The sequence below is a fragment of the Podarcis gaigeae genome, assembly GCF_964106915.1.
Source record: "Podarcis gaigeae genome assembly, chromosome: 18".
In the NCBI taxonomy this organism is placed as follows: domain Eukaryota; kingdom Metazoa; phylum Chordata; class Lepidosauria; order Squamata; family Lacertidae; genus Podarcis; species Podarcis gaigeae.
This window is the reverse complement of record NC_139696.1, coordinates 7,364,822-7,386,081: the sequence shown is the minus strand read 5'-3', so window position 1 is coordinate 7,386,081 and position 21,260 is coordinate 7,364,822. Positions and strand designations below refer to the sequence as shown.

At 49.2% G+C, this 21,260-nt stretch overlaps 2 protein-coding genes across 5 annotated transcripts in view; one reads left to right on the top strand and one right to left on the bottom strand.

Moving 5' to 3' along the window:
- Positions 1–18,779, bottom strand: part of TNFAIP8L1 (TNF alpha induced protein 8 like 1) — a 222,375-nt gene extending 203,596 nt beyond the window's left edge. The window contains exons 1-3 of one of the 4 annotated variants that reach the window (XM_083720806.1): positions 18,544–18,779; positions 15,694–15,768; positions 5,134–6,614 (exon numbers count right to left, since the gene is read on the bottom strand). In XM_083720806.1, the coding sequence (XP_083576932.1) occupies positions 6,049–6,609 (561 nt within the window). In that variant the 5' untranslated portion in view covers positions 6,610–6,614; positions 15,694–15,768; positions 18,544–18,779 and the 3' untranslated portion in view covers positions 5,134–6,048. Of the gene's footprint in view, positions 1–5,133; positions 6,615–15,693; positions 15,769–18,543 lie in introns of those variants that run through there. The other 3 variants (XR_014559748.1, XR_014559749.1, XM_083720805.1) reach the window with 3 other exon arrangements.
- The window catches only part of LOC310835517 (uncharacterized protein), a 691,527-nt gene that overhangs the window by 147,709 nt on the left and 522,558 nt on the right, over positions 1–21,260 (top strand). The gene's annotated exons all lie outside the window — the stretch shown is intronic.

Sequence of the window (21,260 nt, the reverse complement as noted above, 5' to 3'; positions counted from 1 at the left end):
GGGGCAAAAAGAGCAAAAAGCTAAACTTTTTCAGCAGAGGGCCTGTCCACTGTACCACAGACCTTGTGGGGGGCCGGACTAAATTTAGAAAAACAACAACGAATGAATTCATATGTCCCACAAATAACTCAGAGATTCATTTTAAATAAAAGGACACATTCTACTCATGTAAAAACACGCTGATTCCCAGACCGTCTGCAGATTTAGAAGACGATTGGGCTTAGTTTGCCTATCCATGCTCAAGAGCATTGAAAAGAGGAGTGTATTGTTATTAGTATTGTTATTTTTAAATATATATATATTGTATTGAAGAGTTTTCTTGAAGGAACAATGCAACACCATAAAAAGCCACCTAACCCCTGGTGCAAGGTCAAAATAAACTTTTAAGATTATGTCGTAGAATGACATGGAACAATAAATGATGACTCTACCACATAAAAACATTCCCACCTACAGCATCAGAAAAATTTAAAAGCAAAAGCCAGAGCTGTCCCCCTCATTTCTATAACCACTATGTATTTTAAAGAGGAAAAAAATCTCAAGGTTATTTACAACACGTTGAAACATCCCAAAAAATCCAGAACGAAACATTACTGAAGAAAATCACATGTAAAGTATACATCTGAAGCAACATACAGTGAGGGGGGAAAAGTATTTGACCCCCTGCTAAATTTGCCCGTTTGCCCCCAACAAAAGAAATGAGCAGTCCGTAATTTTAATGGTAGGTTTATTGTAGCTGTGAGAGGCAGAATAACAACAGGAAAAACCCCAGAAACCTAGAAGACATGCACCACCGATTTGGTGCTGCCATCTCCACAGGGACATAAGCGTTTTCCGTGTGGAATCTGTTGGAAACGTCCCTCAAGTCCAGCCGAGGGCACGACATTCAATCTTGCGAAAGTAAAAGCGTGTCTATGTTTTACAATTGCTAGGTGATACAGATGGGGTGCCAGAGAGTCGAAATGGGAAGGTGGAAAATAGTCATACCACGGGCAAAATTTCCTTATTGTGGCCAAGTTGTTTTGATGCTCGATATCATTTAGGTAAAGGTAAAGGGACCCCTGACCATTAGGTCCAGTTGTGGCCGACTCTGGGGTTGCGGCGCTCATCTCGCTTTATTGGCCGAGGGAGCCGGCGTACAGCTTCCGGGTCATGTGGCTAGCAGGACTAAGCCGCTTTTGGCGAACCACAGCAACGCACGGAAATGCTGTTTACCTTCTCGGCGGAGCGGTACCTATTTATCTACTTGCACTTTAAGGTGATTTCGAACTGCTAGGTTAGCAGGAGCAGGGACCAAACAACAGGAGCTCACCCTGTCGCGGGGATTCGAACCGCCGACCTTCTGATCGGCAAGCCCTAGGCTCTGTGGTTTAACCCACAGTGCTACCCGCGATATCATTTAGGCGCTGACAAATTAGACTGTTTGCTTTACTAAAACCCAAAGTGAGTCGCTGTTGCAGTGGTAAACCACAGGAGTGAAGTTTTTGATAGACAATTTTAGTCCGGGCGCTCGTGTGACAACCTTGCAACGCTAGGGATATTAGACTGGGGCGAAGCCAATAAGTGTTTTACGCCAGATCCATAATTCTACCGAGGGAAGATTAGCCTCTTGGACAGATAGAAAAATAGAATTGTAGAGTTGGCAGGGACCCTGGCGGTCGTCTAGTCCAGTGTTTCCCAACCTTGTGCCTCCAGCTGTTTTTGGACTACAATTCCCATCATCCCTTGCCACTGGTCTTGCTAGTCAGGGATGATGGGAGTTGTAGTTCAAAAACAGCTGGAGGCACAAGGTTGGGAAACACTGGACTCTAGTCCAACCCCTTGCAGTGCAGGAATATGCAACTCGAACCTGCAACCCTGGCGTTACCAGCAACCACACTTTTTAACCAGCGGAGTGTGCTTTAGTCTGACTGGGTAGGGAATCTTCCTCTGTTTCGCCGCGAGCAGCCGTCCTTCCTCTGAGGACCGCTTTCCTTGGCATGTAATTAACGAGGCTCTCAGCAGGTTGCTGACTAACGAGTGGAAAGGGATTGCCACTACATCTCTGGCCTCCTTCCCTGACAGCATCAATCACCTGTCGTTCTGCGGCACTTCTGTGCAGCTGCCGACGTTCCAGCTGCTCAGCGTTCGCCGCCAGCTGGTGGGGTGTGGAAAGAAGATGCTCCAAGATTCTGGGAGACAAGCAATCTCTGAATTGACTTGCTTCGTTTTTAGAAGGGAGACCTCCAGGGATTAAAGGGTTGGCTTTACTCCAGGAATATCTTCCCAATAGGGCCGGCCCACCCATGAGGCAAGGTGAGGTGACTGCCTCAGGTGGCAAGGTTCACAGAGGTAGCAGATCCCAATGTAAATCTTTATTCATTCTTATTATTACAGTGGTACCTCGGGTTAAGTACTTAATTCGTTCCGGAGGTCCGTTCTTAACCTGCAACTGTTCTTAACCTGAAGCACCACTTTAGCTAATGGGGCCTCCTGCTGCCGCCATGCCACCAGAGCACGATTTCTGTTCTCATCCTGAAGCAAAGTTCTTAACCCAAGGTAATATTTCTGGGTTAGCAGAGTCTGTAACCTGAAGCATCTGTAACCTGAAGCGTATGTAATCCAAGGTACCACTGTATTATTATTATTATTAAGAATAAAAATAATAATTTGGTTTTTCAAATTACAGTTTTACAATCACATATGGTGCTGGAGGAGACTCTTGAGAGTCCCATGGACTGCAAGAAGATCAAACCTCTCCATTCTGAAGGAAATCAGCCCTGAGTGCTCACTGGAAGGACAGATCCTGACGCTGAGGCTCCAAGACTTTGGCCACCTCATGAGAAGAGAAGACTCCCTGGAAAAGACCCTGGCTTTCCCAAAGCAGGGGGCCAGACTATACTTTGAAAAAAATAATAATGAGTGAATTCCTACGCCCCACAAATAACCCAGAGATGCATTTTAAATAGAAGCACACATTCTACTCATGTAAAAACACGCTGATTCCCGGACCATCCGCGGGCCGGATTTAGAAGGCAATTGGGCCGGATCCGGCCCCTGGGCCTTAGTTTGCCCACCCATATGCTTCACTGAAGTATGAAATATACTCTAGAAGACGACGAAAACACCAAAAGACACACAGCGTAATGTGGAACGGTTTAATTTATTTCCCCTGGCGATTATGATCTTTAAGCTTAAAGGCTCAAAGAGTCTAAAGAGTAAAAAACAAAACAAAACAAAACAAAACAAAGCTCAACAACACATGTAAAAAGAATAAACTTGAAGATGACCTCGAAATCGTTCCAGATTATACCCCAAAATGAACTTAATTCACATTCTGTTCAACAAAAATTCTGGGAACTGCTTCCAGGTGTAGCTCAGAGATTTCTGAACTAAGTCAGTGAACATTGCCAAACCAAACTAGCACAGTGCTAGGTCTATTTTCTCTCTGAATGCAATACTGTGACCTTCAGACGCCTTTAAAAAGGGTCGGCCAAATTCATGGAGAAGGAATGAGGACCGAGGAAAAGGATTGTGAACTGGCCAAAGGTACAGTGGTACCTTGCTTTGCAGCTGTTTTGGATTACAACCACGTCAGACCCGGAAGTGTGTGTCCCTTTTTTTGGATTACAACCCATTTTTTTGGGAGGGGGGGGCCATTGGCAAAAGCACGCCTTGGGTTACAACCTGTTTTGGTTTATAACCGGACCTCCGGAACGGATTATAATAATAATAATAATTTATTATTTATACCCCGCCCATCTGGCTGGGTCCCCCCAGCCACTCTGGGCGGCTTCCAACAAAACACTAAAATACAATAACCTATTAAACATTAAAAGGTTCCCTAAACAGGGCTGCCTTTAGATGTCTTCTAAAAGTTTGGTAGTTATTTTTCTCTTTGACATCTGGTGGGAGGGCGTTCCACAGGGCGGGTACCACTACCGAGAAGGCCCTCTGCCTGGTTCCCTGTAACTTGGCTTCTCGCAGGGAGGGAATAGCCAGAAAGCCCTTGGAGCTGGACCTCAGTGTCTGGGCAGAACGATGGGGACAGAGATACTCCTTCAGGTATACTGGACCGAGGCCATTTAGGGCTTTTAAGGTCAACACCAACACTTTGAATTGTGCCCGAAAACATACTGGGAGCCAGTGTAGGTCTTTCAAGACCGGTGTTATGTGGTCTCAGTGGCCGCTCCCAGTCACCAGTCTAGCTGCCGCATTCTGGATTAGTTGTAGTTTCCGGGTCACCTTCAAAGGTAGCCCCACATAGAGCGCATTGCAGTAGTCCAGTAGTCTGGCGAGACAGTCTGCAGGCAGGTAGGGTCTCAGCCTGGGTACCAGATGGAGCTGATAAACAGCTGGATTATGGTTGTAAACTGTATCTGAGTAAGTGCTGCTAAGCTGCAGGACAGAATAAATCCTTCCTTCCACCCTGCAGTGTTTTGGAAGAGGAAGGGGTTGGTTGTTTTTGTGTGTGTGACAACCTCTTAGCCCAAATTGCCACGAGGGCTTCCCCAAACCACCTGCATGCCCACTTATGGAATCAGGATGCTAAGCCAGGGAGTCTTTCAGCCTGATGACCCTGCAAAGCAAACGTTATGCTTGGGAGAAGGCCGGATTCAGACCCACCTTCCATCTGGTGGTAAGGGAAGGTCTTTGCAAAACCATTTCATTTCCCGGGAATGATGTAATCAATTGGAGCAGTCAAATACAACATTCCTTGTTTCCCTAGAGTGGGCACAAGCAGCGGCGTAGCGTGGGTTGCCAGCACCCGGGGCAAGGCAAGTAATTTGCGCCCCTAACCCCCTAACCTGCCGCCGCTGCCAGCTTCTTCTTGCTGCTGCCTGGGCTGGTCTGGTGTGGTTCTCTCCCGCGCTCAGCGCTGCGTTGGGCGGCCGCTGCACTGTCCCTCCCCCAGATAGTCCCTCGCTCTCTCTCTCTCCGCTCCGCACGCCTGGCACCCTCCCCCTCCACAGTGGGCGGCGACCCGGCAGCTCGGATCGGATTCACACAGCCAGCACTGCAGTGAGAGAGAGTGAGTGAGCCAGGTAGGGGCAGAGAGCTGCGAGTGCGAGCGCGCCCCCCCAAATGTTGCGCCCGGTGCGGCTGGCCCCCCCTGCACCCCCCACGCTATGCCACTGGGCACAAGCAGGGGATGGTACTCCAGTCAGTATAGCATTTGACCTAGGAGATGGGTGCAGCCCAGGCTGACTCCATAAAAGAACCAAGTCACGCAGCCATTTTCTTCTCTTGATGCTGTTCTCTTAATGTATTTTGCTGTCTGCTGGCTCTCAGCCAGCAGCACATGAGCTAAATCCCTATAAGGGATGAACTCACACTGTGTTCTGTAACCACAAGCTAAAGTCTGCCTTCAGGGATCAAACTGAACTGAATGTGAGTAAACTTCTTGTTACTTTTATGGAAAGACTCTTCCGCCTTTATTCTTTTAAAAGGGATAAAAGGGGACACCAGGAATAATCCATTTGGGCAAGCCAGATTGGAATACAGTGGTACCTCGGGTTAAGTACTTAATTCGTTCCGGAGGTCCGTACTTAACCTGAAACTGTTCTTAACCTGAAGCGCCACTTTGGGGGCCTCCTGCTGCCGCCGCGCTGCCAGAGCCTGATTTCTGTTCTCATCCTGAAGCATAGTTCTTAGCCTGAAGCACTATTTCTGGGTTAGTGGAGTCTGTAACCTGAAGCGTATGTAACCTGAAGCGTATGTAACCCGAGGTACCACTGTACTTAACTAAAGAGATTCAAAACTGAGGAGAATCTGCTCTGCTGCATGACATACTAACGTGAGTGAAGGAAGGATAATACTTAATCAATATATCCTCTCCTACTATCCTTAACATTCCCACATGAAGTGGAGGAGGAGGACGGACATTTGAACCAGGAACAACCCCCTCCCCGCAAGCCCCTAAGCATTACCAAGCCAGACCCCAAAAGACCACAACTTGCTTCATGCCATACAGCATAGAGAAGTCCAAGTGGAGGCCACCAAAACAACAATCTCCTGATGTTCCCTTGCCAACACAGAAAGCTTTCTGAAAGTTGGCGGGCCAAGCTCTCAGATGTTCCCTTCGTCGAGCATTTGGTTGAGCCCTTCGCAGATCCTCTGCAGGTGTGTGCGGTAAGGCTCAGAAGACCCGTAGAGGGCCGAGAGGAACTCGTAGTCCGCAAAGTGGTTGAAGACGTGGTTAATGCGTGAGTGGGACTTGGCGGTCAGGTGGGTGTTGACCGCCTGGTGGAGCAGCTCGGAGCACTCCTTGAGCATGTTGGAGAGGACCCGCCGGTCGAAGGTGAAGTCTATCTGGTAGAAGCTGACGGCGGTCATGGCCAAAGCGTGCAACTTCTTCTGGAAGCGATCGATGAGGGCCAGCTCGTCCGCGTTGAACTGTCCGTTGCGGTAGAGGACGCCCAGCTTCATGACCACCTTGATCAGGTTCTTGATGATCTTCTGGGCTTCCTTGCGGTTCCTCGTGTACTCCTTGGTGACCCGGTACAGTTCGTCGAGGATGTCGCTGCTGGTGTCGTCAATGAAGATGCTGGCCATGTTTTTGGACGCCATCTTGCTCAGAAGCTTCTTCTGAGCTTGCAGGGCCAAGTTCTTGGTGCTGAAAGTGTCCATCTTTTCTGGAAAAGGAGAGAGCACACAGACATAATAGCAATATTATTATTATTATTATAATAAAATAATAATAGCAATTTATTATTTAAAGGGACGTGGGTGGCGCTGTGGGTTAAACCACAGAGCCTAGGACTTGCCGATCAGAAGGTCGGCGGTTCGAATCCCCGCAATGACGGGGTGAGCTCCCGTTGCTCGGTCCCAGCTCCTGCCAACCTAGCAGTTCAAAAGCACAAAGTGCAAGTAGATAAATAGGTACCGCTCCGGCGGGAAGGTAAACGGCGTTTCCGTGCGCTGCTCTGGTTCGCAAGAAGCGGCTTGGTCATGCTGGCCACATGTCCCAGAAGCTGTACGCTGGCTCCCTTGGCCAGTAAAGCGAGATGAGCGCCGCAACCCCAGAGTCGGTCACGACTGGACCTAACGGGTGGCTCCCAACAGAATAATAATAATAATAATAATAATAATAATAATAATAATAATAATAAATAATGCAATGAAACATCAAACATTAAAAACTTCCCTAAACAGGGCTGCCTTCAGATGTCTGGGCTGCCTTCTGCAAACCTTCCACTCCATCATAAATTGTTAGTAATGCTACCTCTGGATTTTTGGTCAGTGTTAACCCAGTGATTTCTGTTAAACACCATTTGCCAAAAAATTGTACATATTTACACCCCCACCACATGTGAACATAATCCCCTGTTTCCTGGCATCCCCTCCAACATAACACCGAATATTCCTTGTTTATTTGATTTAATCTGACTGGTGTTAAATACCGCCTCCAAATTAGGTAAAGGTAAAGGGACCCCTGACCATTAGGTCCAGTTGTGTCCGACTCTGGGGTTGCGGCCCTCATCTTGCTTTATTGGCCGAGGGAGCCGGCGTACAGCTTCCAGATCATGTGGCCAGCATAACTAAACAGCTTCTGGCGAACCAGAGCAGTGCACGGAAACGCCGTTTATCTTCCCGCCGGAGTGGTACCTATTTATCTACTTGCACTTTGACATGCTTTCGAACTGCTAGGTTGGCAGGAGCAGGGACCGAGCAACGGGAGCTCACCCCGTCGTGGGGATTCGAAGCGCCGACCTTCTAATCGGCAAATCCTAGGCTCTGTGGTTTAACCCACAGTGCCACCTGCGTCCCACGCCTCCAAATTACTTTATGATAATTTTCTTTTATTCTAACAGACAACATTTTCAGCATACGATTCTCCCACATTTCCTCCCCAGCTTTGACTATCTATCTGTCATTTGAGCACTCCAGGACCTCCAAACACCCAGCCCAGGGAGATCACTTCCGTGCTGCTAACACAGGTGACAGCAGTTACAATTTACTGAGCTCTGCAGCCACAGCAGGTGCTGTGATTCCCCAGCGGTTTGACTTCACCTCTGCAGGCGCACTCCATTGCCTCTTGAGACAGACAGATACCAACAACTATGATCCTCCTCTTTCTGTAAAGGTAAAGGGACCCCTGACCGTTAGTTCCAGTTGCGGATGACTCTGGGGTTGCGGCGCTCATCTTGCTTTATTGGCCGAGGGAGCTGGCATACACTTCCGGGTCATGTGGCCAGCAGGACTAAGCTGCTTCTGGTGAAACCAGAGCAGTGCACGGAAACGCCGTTTACCTTCCCACCAGAGCGGTACCTATTTATCTACTTGCACTGGTGTGCTTTCAAACTGCTAGGTGGGCAGGAGCAGGGACCGGGCAACGGGAGCTCACCCCGTCGCGGGGATTCAAACCGTCGACCTTCTGATTGGCAAGCCCTAGACTCTGTGGTTTAACCCACAGCGCCACCCGCATTCCCCTCTTTCTGTAGTCAGCAACTAATACATTGAAATAACAACAACTACAACTTGCAGGGGGCTGGACAAGACGACTCTCAGGGCGCGTTCCTACTTGACAATTGTATGATTCTAGCTTCCCTTTGGAAGCCAACATCTCTGTTTGGGGCTCAATTACCGGAGCGACGGCTGGCTCCTGTCGCTTGCAACCAGAGACCCTGCTCTACATAGCCATCTCTCTTGCCAAGGGAATAAATCTTTCATACAGCTGTACAAAGAGGACCTGAATAATTTACGGAGCAGCTTGTGGAAGAGAGATGCAGGGAAGGAGGGACAGGAGCAGACCAGAAAGATAAAAAAGGAGGCCTCAATTGTTTTCAGCGGTGACCACCTCCATCCATACTGTTGCCAAACCCAGATGCGTGTGGTTTGTCCCGAGGAACGAGGGCTGGCTCAGCTTCGAATGAATGTGTTTGCTGAATTCGTTCAAAGATCTCTGAACCTCCCCTTGAAAGCAGCCCCAGCGAAACTGAACATGAATTAAGTTTGTTTCGGGGGTAGGACGAGAGCTCTGTATGTATAACAACAACAACACAACAACAACAACAACTTAACAACAACAACAACAATTTATTATTTATACCCCGCCCATCTGGCTGGGCGTCTCCAGCCACTCTGGGCAGCTTCCAACCAAATATTAAAATACAGTAATACATCAAACATTAAAAGCTTCCCTAAACAGGGCTGCCTTCAGATGTTTTCTAAAAGTTTGGTCGTTGTTGTTCTCTTTGACATCTGGTGGGAGGGCGTTCCACAGGGAGGGCGCCACCACCGAGAAGGCCCTCTTCCTGGTTCCCTGTAACTTGGCTTCTCGCAGTGAGGGAACCACCAGAAGACCCTCGGAGCTGGACCTCAGTTTCCGGGCAGAATGATGGGGGTGGAGACGCTCCTTCAGATATACTGGACTGAGGCCATTCAGGGCTTTAAAGGTCAGCACCAACACTTTGAATTGTGCTCGCAAACGTACTGGAAGCCAGTGTAGGTCTTTCAGGACTGGTGTTATGTGGTCTTGGCAGCCGCTCCAAGTCCCCAGTCTAGCTACCGCATTCTGGATTAGTTTCCAAGTCACCTTCAAAGGTAGCCCCACGTAGAGCACTGTATTCAGGACAGTGGATGCTCGGGTTGCGAATGTGATCCGTGCGGGAGGCACGTTTGCAACCTGCAGCGCCGTGATTTAGTGCTTCTGTGCATGCACGAAACCCGGAAGTAACCTGTTCCGGTATTTCCGGGTTCGGCGCAGTGCGCAACACGAAATCGCACAAACTGAAGCTTCTGTAACCCGAGGTATGACTGTATTGAAGACCCAATTTGATGGGTCACCTTTTCAGTTGAGATGAGTCTGCTCTACAGACTGTGTTGCAAAGGAACAGCTGGAAGTTGTCGCCAGTCAGCTACTGACTTCAAACTCTGCTCTCTGCAGGGATCAGCTGTGCTACGGAATCTTGTAATGCAGCTGATCCCAGCAGGCTTGAAGTCAGAGATGATCCCTGATGGGCGGGCGGAAGAAGAAGAGTTTGGATTTGATATCCCGCCTTTCACTCCCTTTAAGGAGTCTGAAAGCAGCTAACATTCTCTTTTCCCTTCCTCCCCCACAACAAACACTCTGTGAGGTGAGTGGGGCTGAGAGACTTCAGAGAAGTGTGACTGGCCCAAGGTCACCCAGCAGCTGCATGTGGAGGAGCGGAGACGCGAACCCGGTTCCCCAGATTACGAGACTACCGCTCTTAACCACTACACCGCACTGCCTTCAGATTCTGCTTTGGCTACTGGGATCGGCTGTGCTGTGGTGCTCCCTGTAGAAATTCTACATGACAGCCGAGGGCTTTGAGTCAGCACCAATCAGCTGATAGTCACTGAATTTGATTGTGTTGTTTGCTTATAGAATTCCCCATGGAGAACTCTGTAGCACTCAGCAGATTTTGGCTGAACATTAGGAAATGCTCTTCCAATGACAAGAGCAGTTGGCTCCTCATCTCTCTCGCCCTGACCTCGCCACTGTGATCCACGCGACGGTCACCTCCAGACTTGATTATTGTGGGGCTGCCCTTGAGACTGACCCAGAAACTCCAGCGGGTGCAGAATGCCGCGGCGAGACTCCTTACAGGGTCCTCACAACGGGATCACATTCACCCAGTGCTATACCAGCTGCACTGGCTCCCGGTGGATTTTAGGATCAGGTTTAAGGTGCTGGTTTTAACCTTCAAAGCCCTATACAGCCTAGGACCCTCGGACCTACGGGACTGCCTCTCCTGGCATGTCCCACGGAGGACCTTACGGTCTTCAAATAAAAACATCTTGGAGGTCCCAGGCCACAGGGAGTTTAGGCTGGCCTCAACCAGAGCCAGGGCCTTTTCAGTACTGGCCCCAACTTGGTGGAACGCTCTGTCACAAGAGACCAGGGCCCTGCGGGACTTGACACCTTTCCGCAGGGCCTGCAAGATGGAGCTGTTCCACCAGGCCTTTGGCCAAGGCAGTCTGACCCCCTCCTTCTGTAATCTTCACAGAACTCTAACCCGATGGTTGCCATTAATTTGATTCTGAAACGTATTTTAATTAACTGCGTGATTTTATGTACACTGTGCTGTTTTTACCTGTTGTTAGCTGCTCTGAGCCTGGCTTTGGCCAGGAAGGGTTGGATACAAATAAAAAATTATTGCATTATTATTATTATTATTATTATTATTATTAAGAGCTGTTCAACAATGGAACAGATTTCCTTGGGAGGTGATTGGCCCTCTGGGACAGCTACCTGTCAGGGATGTTGTGGTTGCACTGGAGGCCCTGCAGCCAGCAGGGGGCTGGACTAGCGGATCTCTCAGGCACCATACGCCTCTATGATTGCAATGGGGACAAGCCCTTCTGCGGCTGCGCTGCTGGCAAAGTTGAGCTTTCTGGAAAACCCGGCTAAAATTGTAAGTGCAGGCTGACAATTGAAGGAGGAAGCCGTTCCATGGAAGGGCAACTTGCCGTGATCTGGAGCTGCATAAATATTCCCGCTAACGAGCCAATTAGTTACACCAAGCGAGGGAAATATTAGGCGCCAGAGCAGATTGGGCCATAAATCACGTCGGCAAAGCAGAGCCCCGTGGCAGCTTTTCTGAGCCCTGGAGTTTGTTTTCCAAGCTGGTTTGGCGATCTGAGTCGGGATTTGACCTCCGAATCCTCACCCTGAGTACCCTTCTGCTCCCAAACCTGAGTGATACGGCAGTTAATAAATTTTCCCCCCCAGGAATATTTATTGAGATTTTCAATAATAATACAATAAAAATCAAAAAATAAAAAAGACCCCAAAAAAATATAATGACAAAAATACAATAATAATAATAATTAAAAAAAAAACAACAGATAAAATTTCCATTTACTTATTTTTCATTAACTTATTTCCCAGACCTCCTCATACCCCCTTTTTTGTATTCCAATTCAAATTATTAGTTCAGCAAATCCTTATTAATAAATTTTAACCTATTTCTAAATCCTCCCCCCCCATATTTATCTTAAAGCATTGCAGCTGGAAACCACTTAATTTCTATCCGACATCCTTCTAACATTCATTAATTTTGCAATATTTCTGTAAATAGTCTTTAAATTTCTTCCAATCTTATAATAGTAATTAAATTAAACGCACACTTTCCCGCACCCGGGAGCCACGATTTGGAAGGTCTCTTTGCAACGGGAGGGCCAGGAAGGCGAGTCAAAGGTGAACACCTCACAAGTTTGTGTGATCGTCCGCTGAAGCTTAACCCCTGAACCTCTTTTCCTGTGCAGCGAGAAAACAGGTGACGCAATTAAAGGGGGATTTCTTCTGAGCACAGGATATATCGGCAGGAAGCTGCAGGATATGCGCTGACTTGAATTGAAGCAGTGCGACTGTCCCAAATCTCTCGCAGGAGCAAGCAGCGCTGAAATTGGGAACATGGCTAGCTGCTCCCAAAGCACAAAACCACCACGGATTTGCAATAAAACAGACCTCTAGAGTAGGGCAAGGACACGGGTGGCGCTGTGGGTTAAACCACAGAGCCTAGGGCTTGCCAATCAGAAGGTCGGCGGTTCGAATCCCAGCAATGACAGGGTGAGCTCCCGTTGCTCGGTCCCTGCTCCTGCCAACCTAGCAATTCGAAAGCACGACAAAGTGCAAGTAGATAAATAGGTACCACTCTGGTGGGAAGGTAAACGCCGTTTCCGTGCGCTGCTCTGGTTCGCCAGAAGCGGCTTAGTCATGCCGGCTCCCTCGGCCAATAAAGCGAGATGAGCGGCGTAACCCCAGAGTCGGCCACGACTGGACCTAATGGTCAGGGGTCCCTTTACCTTTAGAATAGGGCTACCAGATGTCCCCATTTCCCGGCAACAGTCCCCAGATTTGCGAATAAGTCCCTGGACAAATTCCATCCCCGGAATGTCCCCGGATTTCATCTAATGTCCCCGGGAAACGCAGCAGCGGCAGTCTCAGCAGCCTGGAGCAGTTGGCTCTGTCTGGCTTCAGGAGCTGCTCCGAAGTCCCCATATGATGGTGGTTCAAGGGCTCTCAGATGCAGCTTCTGGGCTGCCTCCACCTTCCCTGACCCCAGCAACTAAAATGTGAAGGGAGGCTTCACGCTGCCTATCAGAGCTTGTGTGCAAGCAGGAGGGGGCAGGGATCTCTCAGCTGGGCAACGGGAAACCTCCCTTCCCAGCTCATGGATCCCCGCCCTCTCCTGCTTGCACGCAAGTAGGAATGGGATTGGGGCTGCTCCAATGGGAAGCGAGGCATCGCGCTGCCCGAGCCTCGCCACTGCCACTGCTCTCGGACCTCCTTCTCCGCCTTCCATGCCTGACCCACCGCACATTGCTGACCCACCACTGAAGAACCAACAACTCAGGGGCTGCCCAGGCTTGTGGATAAAGGAGATAGAAGCCTCAGAGGAAGGGGAAATGTGGCGGTTGAGGTCAAGGTGGCAGCCGCCCTCTGCCACTGCCGTTGCTGCAGCATCAACGTCCTGAACATATAAAGGACCCCTGACCATTAGGTCCAGTCGTGTCCGACTCTGGGGTTGCGACGCTCATCTCGCTTTATTGGCCGAGGGAGCCGGCGTACAGCTTCCAGGTATGTGGCCAGCATGACTAAGCCGCTTCTGGCGAACCAGAGCAGCGCACGGAAACGCTGTTTACCTCCCCACTGGAGCGTTACCTATTTATCTACTTGCACTTTGACGTGCTTTCGAACTGCTAGGTTGGCAGGAGCAGGGACTGAGCAATGGGAGCTCACCCCGTCGTGGGCATTCGAACTGCTGACCTTCTGATCGGCAAGTCCTAGGCCCTGTGGTTTAACCCACAGCGCCACCCGCGTCCCTATCCCGAACGTGTAGTATTTATTTATTTAATAGTTAAAGTGTCCCTGGATTCATTGAAAAAATCTGGTAATGTTAGGTATGGACGCTGAACCTGAAGTCCTGAAACTGTGAAGCTTCTTGCAACTGGGTGCTGAACGTTGTTTAAGTAGAATAATAGAATCACAGAACTGTAGAGGTGGAAGGGAGCTCAAAGAGTCATCTAGTCAAGCCCCCTTGGAAGGCAGGAATCCCAACTAAAGCATCCATGACAGATGGCCATCCAACCTCTGCTTGGAAACCTCCAACGGATGAGAGTCCCCTATCTTTCCTCTGCTGAACTGCTCTTACTGTCAGAAAGTTCTTCCTAATGTTGATTCGGAATCTCCTTTCTTGTAACTACAAGCCATGGGTTCGAGTCCTACCCATGGGTTCGAGTCTGGGCTGCATCAATAGGAGTATAGCATCTAGGAGTATAGCATCTAGATCAAGGGAAGACCTCACCTGGAGTACTGTGTCCAGTTCTGGGCACCACAGTTCAAGAAGGACACTGACAAACTGGAACGTGTCCAGAGGAGGGCAGCCAAAATGGTCAAAGGCCTGGAAACGATGCCTTATGAGGAACGGCTAAGGGAGCTGGGCATGTTTAGCCTGGAGAAGAGGAGGTTAAGGGGTGATATGATAGCCATGTTCAAATATATAAAAGGATGTCACACAGAGGAGGGAGAAAGGTTGTTTTCTGCTGCTCCAGAGAAGCGGACACGGAGCAATGGATCCAAACTACAAGAAAGAAGATTCCACCTAAACATTAGGAAGAACTTCCTGACAGAAAGAGCTGTTTGACAGTGGAATTTGCTGCCAAGGAGTGTGGTGGAGTCTCTTTCTTTGGAGGTCTTTAAGCAGAGGCTTGACAACTATATGTCAGGAGTGCTCTGATGGTGTTTCCTGCTTGGCAGGGGGTTGGACTCGATGGCCCTTGTGGTCTCTTCCAACTCTATGATTCTATGATTCTATGATTCAACCCTCCAGAGCAAGAGGGAAAGTAATCTTGTTTTGTATGTCATTCTTTCTGCTTTGCTGCTTAAAAACAAGGCAAACCTTAAAAAATGTAGCATAAACACCACAGCTGGGAAACACTGGCCTGCAAGTGCTCCAGTTGGAGAACAGCCTTTACCAAAGACGTCCTGGGTTTTGAACACGCTTGAACTCAGGACGCAAGGGAGAAACATGCTAAGAGGAAGGCACGCTTGGCAAACCTTAACCGGGATCAACTCCCGCCCGGAAACCTCTGTCCCCACTGTGGAAGGACGTGTGGATCCAGAATTGGCCTCCACAGTCACTTACGGACTCATTGTTAAAACTGTGTTCATGGTAAGGTTACCAGATGTCCCCATTTCCCGGGGATAGTCCCTAGATTTACAAATCAGTCCCCATACAAAATCCATTGAAGCTGAAAAGTGTCCCCAGATTCATTGAAAAAAACCTGGTAACCTTAGATACAGTGGTGCCCCGCAAGACGAACGCCTCGCAAGACGGAAAACCCGCTAGACGAAAGGGTTTTCCGTTTTGGAGGCGCTTCGCAAAACGAATTTCCCTATGGGCTTGCTTCGCAAGACGAAAAGGTCTTGCGAGTTCCTGCGGGTTTTTTTCCCTTCCCCCCCCTTTTCCTAAGCCGTTAAGCCGCTTAACAGCTGATCGCTAGAAGCCGCTAAACTGCTAATAGCGCTAATCCGCTAAGCTGTCAATGGGCTTGCTTCGCAAGACGAAAAAACCGCTATACAAAGAGCCTCACGGAAGGGATTAATTTCGTCTTGCGAGGCACCACTGTAATCTTACTCGGCTATGAGGGATCGCCAATGAAGAAGAAGATTGACATGTGGCCTTTTGTATGTTATTCTTTCTGTTTAGCTATTTTTCTAGAAAAAGAGGTGCCAGAACTCACTGTGAATGCCTCTCTCTTTCTCTTAGAACGACGCCCACCTGAGAGGGTCCAGAACTGAGTTCCAGTGAGATCTGGCTGGGGAAAAAGAAAAGCCCAGGCTGTTATTGTGAAATGTTTACTTTGCTATTGTTCTGCTACGTTATTATGACATATTTTGGGGACAGCATTTGATGGAAGTGCATCTCTGCTCCTTTGTTGTAAGCCGCTCTGAGCATGGTTTTGTGTGTCCAAAGGTTGCATACAAATACCATATCTTTCGCTCTATAAGACGCACCAGACCACAAGACACACCTAGTTTTTGGAGGAGGAAAACAAGAAAAAAAACTATTCTGAATCTCAGAAGCCAGAACAGCAAGAGGGAACGCTGTGCAGTGAAAGCAGCAATCCCTCTTGCTGTTCTGGCTTCTGGGATAGCTGCGCAGCCTGCATTCGCTCCATAAGACGTACACACTTCCCCCCTTACTTTTTAGGAGGGAAAAAGTGAACCTTATAGAGCAAAAAATACGGTAAAATGAATGAATGGAACTGGGACTTGATTCAGAGCAAACACACCTTAGCGTTGTGTTGTGTTGTGTGGCTGAAGTCAGCCTTTCTCCTGAGTAGGCTATGCATAGACTTGAGCCAACTGAAGCCTCTCCACCCAACATAATTTAGGGACAAGCTTTTGGAAAGGACAACCTGAGGCGATTATTTGCTCAGAAGAGGAATCGGCACTTGGTTGCTAAACAGCGAATCATCCTTTTGGGTTACCTTAACTTGCTGCTATCTTAAGGAAATCAGCCCTGAGTGCTCACTGGAAGGACAGATCCTGAAGCTGAGACTCCAATACTTTGGCCACCTCATGAGAAGAGAAGACTCCCTGGAAAAGACCCTGATGTTGGGAAAGATGGAGGGCACAAGGAGAAGGGGACGACAGAAGACGAGATGGTTGGACGGTGTTCTTGAAGTGACCAGCATGAGTTCGACCAAGCTGCAGGAGGCAGTGGAAGACAGGAGTGCCTGGCGTGCTCTGGTCCAGGGGGTCACGAAGAGTCGGACATGACTAAACGACTAAGCAGCAACAACAACAACAAACTTGCTGCTGGGAGGATTAAAACGCCGAATGAATATCCAGATGCAAAAACGGTGTTTACTTTTGATTTTGGCGATTAGGATCGTAATTAGGATCTCAGCCCTGGGCGCTCCTTTGCGGGTGAAAACAAGCTGGCGAAAGCAGAACCTGCAAAAATCCTTAGCAACCGCCGTTAAACCCAGGGTGCCGATTTTTAAACTGTGTGATTTTCTAAATTCTAACTGAGGAGGGTAATTCTGTCTGCTCCACGCTGTTCTCAACGTTTAAATTTTGTGTACAAATTGCAGTAGCTGGTGTTTCAATCGGGTCTGGCGATTTTTACGCACTCAGTTGCGTTTATATACATGTTTGTATTCTGCACTCAAATTACAGGCGGCCACGTGACCCTATCCAAATCTGTGAGAGCTTAATATTTTTTTAAAAAACCAGGTGTTTGTGTATTTTGAATGTTCTTCTCCTTTTCTGCCTCCCACATGCATCCTTCCTGTGCTTCCTATTGTTTGCAGCAAATATGTAACTCTGGAGTAGAAATCTCATGTCCTTGCATTGTTTCTTATTTAACCTCCCCAACCAGGTAGTAAAAACACTTTGTACGTGCTCGGGGGTGCTCCCATTTGCTCCTGGCCAGCTCGATGGAAACCTGTTTGTCCACTTCAAGTTCCAGAATCTGACCCGAAAGATCTTATTCTTCCTTCCCAGCCCCAGCAGAACCACTAAAGTGTTTCTGGGGATAGCGGCTAAGTCGGGACAGCAGGTGACTCCTAATCTCAAGGGTCGTGGGTTTGAGCCCTGCGTTGGGCAAAGCAGATTCCTGGGTTGGGCTAGATGACCCCACGGGGTCCCTTCCCACTCTAAAATTTGATGATTCTTTGAAATGTCAAGTTATTGTTTGCATTATGCCTGGAGACAGCGGGGTAAGACCTCGTGGCCATAGCAGGGGTTAGATGGTTGCCTGTCAGGGATACTTTAGTGGAGATTTTAGTGGCACTGTGGGTTAAACCACAGAGCCTAGGGCTTGCCAATCAGAAGGCTGGCGGTTCGAATCCCCGCGACGGGGTGAACTCCCGTTGCTCGGTCCCTGCTCCTGCCAACCTAGCAGTTCGAAAGCACCTCAAAGTGCAAGTAGATAAATAGGTACCACTGTGGCGGGAAGGTAAACGGCGTTTCCGTGCACTGCTCTGGTTCGCCAGAAGCGGCTTGTCCTGCTGGCCACATGACCTGGAAAAACTGTCTGCGGACAAACACCGGCTCCCTCGGCCAGTAAAGTGAGATGAGCGCCACAACCCCAGAGTCGGTCATGACTGGACCTAATGGACAGGGGTCCCTTTACCTTTACCTTACCTGGATTACAGCGGGTTGGGCTGGATGACCCTCGCGGTCCCTTTTAGCTCTACAATTCTATTATCTTTTCTACTCTTTTGTTCTTCTCCTCTTTCGTTCCCCCCTTCCTTCTCTGTTTCGTCTCCCTCCCTCCTTCCTTTCTTCTTCCCTCCCTTCTCTCTTCCTCCTTCCTTCCTTCTCCCTCCTCCCCTTCCAAAATAAACTATCTTACAGAAAACAAAGCTATGACCATCCGCAAACCACCCCAAAACCACCGCACAGCCACATTTTTCCTGGCTCACAGCCTCCCGTCTTGGCATCTAGACAAGAAGGAAGTGCGCCTTAGCCCAGGCACTCCAAGTCTGTCCAGTCGCCAGCCCTTCGGGTTTCGTGGGAACCCGGCTACCCCGGGGCAAGCAAGCAAGCAAGCAAGCGTGCGCTCCCCTGCTGCCTCTTACCTGGTCTGCTCCTTCCACATGAGCCGCAGACCCCCTCCGGGTCTTCTCTTCCAAACGGGTCCCCCTAAGCAACACCCTCGTCTGCAAATCCGCCTCTTCTTAACCTCAAAGATCCGCTTGAGGAAAAGGCGGATTCTTCGGGTTTTGTTTGTTTGTTTTAAAAAGAAGATGTTGCAGATACCCTTAATTGAAAGACAATGTCTCAGCTTGGCCAAGGCTTCTCTCTCTCTCTCTCTCTCTCTCTCTCTCTCTCTCTCCCTCCCTCCCTCCCTCCCCGCATCCGGAGTCCAAGGTTGAAACCCGAAGCTTTTTGCAACACAGAGGCAAGTTTCAAATTCAAAGCGAGCTGGAGGTGGCGGGGGGGGGGGGTGTTGAGGAGGAGAGGGGGGGGGGGAGGGTGACAGGCCAGGCAGCCAACCAACCATTGCGCAGGGCTACCTACGAAGCAGCCAATGGTGAATCCAGGAGAAATAGGAGGGCGCAAAGTAGAGGGATGGGGGCGAGGGAGGAAAAGGGGGCGAGGAAAGCGCACTCCTTGATCAGCCCCTGCGCAGCCTCTGAGAAGCGGGAGGGGTGTGGGTCTAAATAAGGAGACCCCCCCCCCCAATCTCAAAGCAGACGAGGCACAATGCCAGAAGTCCTTCTTGAGCTACCTGGGGCGGGTAGTGGGGTGTGCGCACCCTTCTTTTCCATTCCTCTTTCTCGCCACCAGTGGCGTAGCGTGGGTTGTCAGCACCTGGGGCAAGGCAAGTAATTTGCACCCCCTAACCCGTGGATTTGCGCCCCCTAACCCTAACCCCCAGATGTTGCGCCCGGTGCGGCCGGCCCACCCCCCGCACCCTCACGGCACGCCACTGCTCCCCACTTTCTCTGGGTGCAAAATTGGCTCGCAGAACGCAGCGTGGGAGCTGAACCTTCCAGGTTCTGCAGATAGATCCCAGGACATGTCCGGTTGCCATATGTCCTCTTTTCCCAGGACATGTCCTCTTTTTCATGAGTCGCCAAAGCGATACATAGTTGTTGTTGCTGTTTAGTCGCATAGCTGTCAACTTTCCGCTTTTCTTGCGAGGAATCCTATTCGAAATAAGGGATTTTCCCTTTAAAAAAGGGAAACGTTGACAGCTATGTTTAGTCGTGTTCACCTCTTTGTGACCCCATGGACCAGAGCACGCCAGGCACTCCTGTCTTCCACTGCCTCCCACGGTTTGGTCAAACTCATGTTCATAGCTTCGAGAACAGTGTCCAACCATCTCGTCCTCCGTCGTCCCCTTCTCCTTGTGCCCTCCATCTTTCCCAGGATCAGGGTCTTTCCCAGGGAGTCTTCTCTTCTCATGAGGTGCCCAAAGTACTGGAGCCTCAGCTTCACGATCTGTCCTTCTAGTGAGCACTCAGGGCTGATTTCCTTCAGAATGGAGAGGTTTGATCTTCTTGCAGTCCATGGGACTCTCTAGAGTCTCCTCCAGCACCAGAATTCAAAAGCATCCATTCTTTGGCAATCAGCCTTCTTGATGGTCCAGCTCTCACTTCCATACATCACTACTGGGAAAACCAGAGCTTTAACTATACGGACCTTTGTTGGCAAGGTGATGTCTCTACTTTTTAAGATGCTATCTAGGTTAAAAGTAGATGGTGGCAAATGCATCCTCTTTTTATTATTTATTTATTTATTACTCTTCACAATACAGTGGTATCTCAGGTTAAGTACTTAATTCGTTCCGGAGGTCCGTACTTAACCTGAAACTGTTCTTAACCTGAAGCACGACTTTAGCTAATGGGGCCTCCCGCTGCCACTGTGCCGCCAGAGCACGATTTCCGTTCTTAACCTGAAGCACTATTTCTGGGTTAGCGGAGTCTGTAACCTGAAGCGCATGTAACCTGAAGCATATTCAACCCAAGGTACCACTGTATTGGAAATCCTAGCTGGGACTTTTTGGGGCTTTCCCAGAAGGGTGTGTGTGGCTGCATGTTCTTGACAAAATTGTCATACGTTTGTGGGGGCTTTCTTCTACTCTCTCTCTTTTTTAAAAAAATATCAGTTTTAGGTCGGCAGAAGTGCAACTGACAAAGGGCACCGCAACACATCGGCCGCCACAACCTCCTCCAAGAATAAAAGCTTCATTTGAATGATTGAATTGCATTATAAATTGGTGTTGTTATAATGAGGCTATTAGGTAAAGGTAAAGGGACCCCTGACCATTAGGTCCAGTCGTGGCCGACTCTGGGGTTGCGGCGCTCATCTCACTTTATTGGCTGAGGGAGCCGGAGTACAGCTTCCGGGTCATGTGGCCAGCAGGACTAAGCCGCTTCTGGCGAACCAGAGCAGCGCATGGAAATGCCGTTTCCCTTCCCGCTGGAGCGGTACCTATTTATCGAATTGCACCGGTGTGCTTTTGAACTGCTAGGTTGGCAGGAGCAGGGACCAAGCAACGGGAGCTCACCCGGTTGCGGGGATTCGAACCGCCGACCTTCTGATCGGCAAGCCCTAGGTTCTGTGGTTTAACCCACAGCACCACTCGCGTCCATGAGGCTATTTCTGGATTATAATTGAAAACTGATTAAAATTATTATCACGAGAAGAAAAGCTGTGAATGTCCCAATTGTCTGCATCCTCTGAAAGGAGAGGGGTGTTGGTGGTCTCTTCCGGGGTCTTCTGTTTCCATGTAGTCTAGAAATGGTTGCCAAGTGGTGTGAAATGAAAAAGTGGTTTTGCCTTGAGC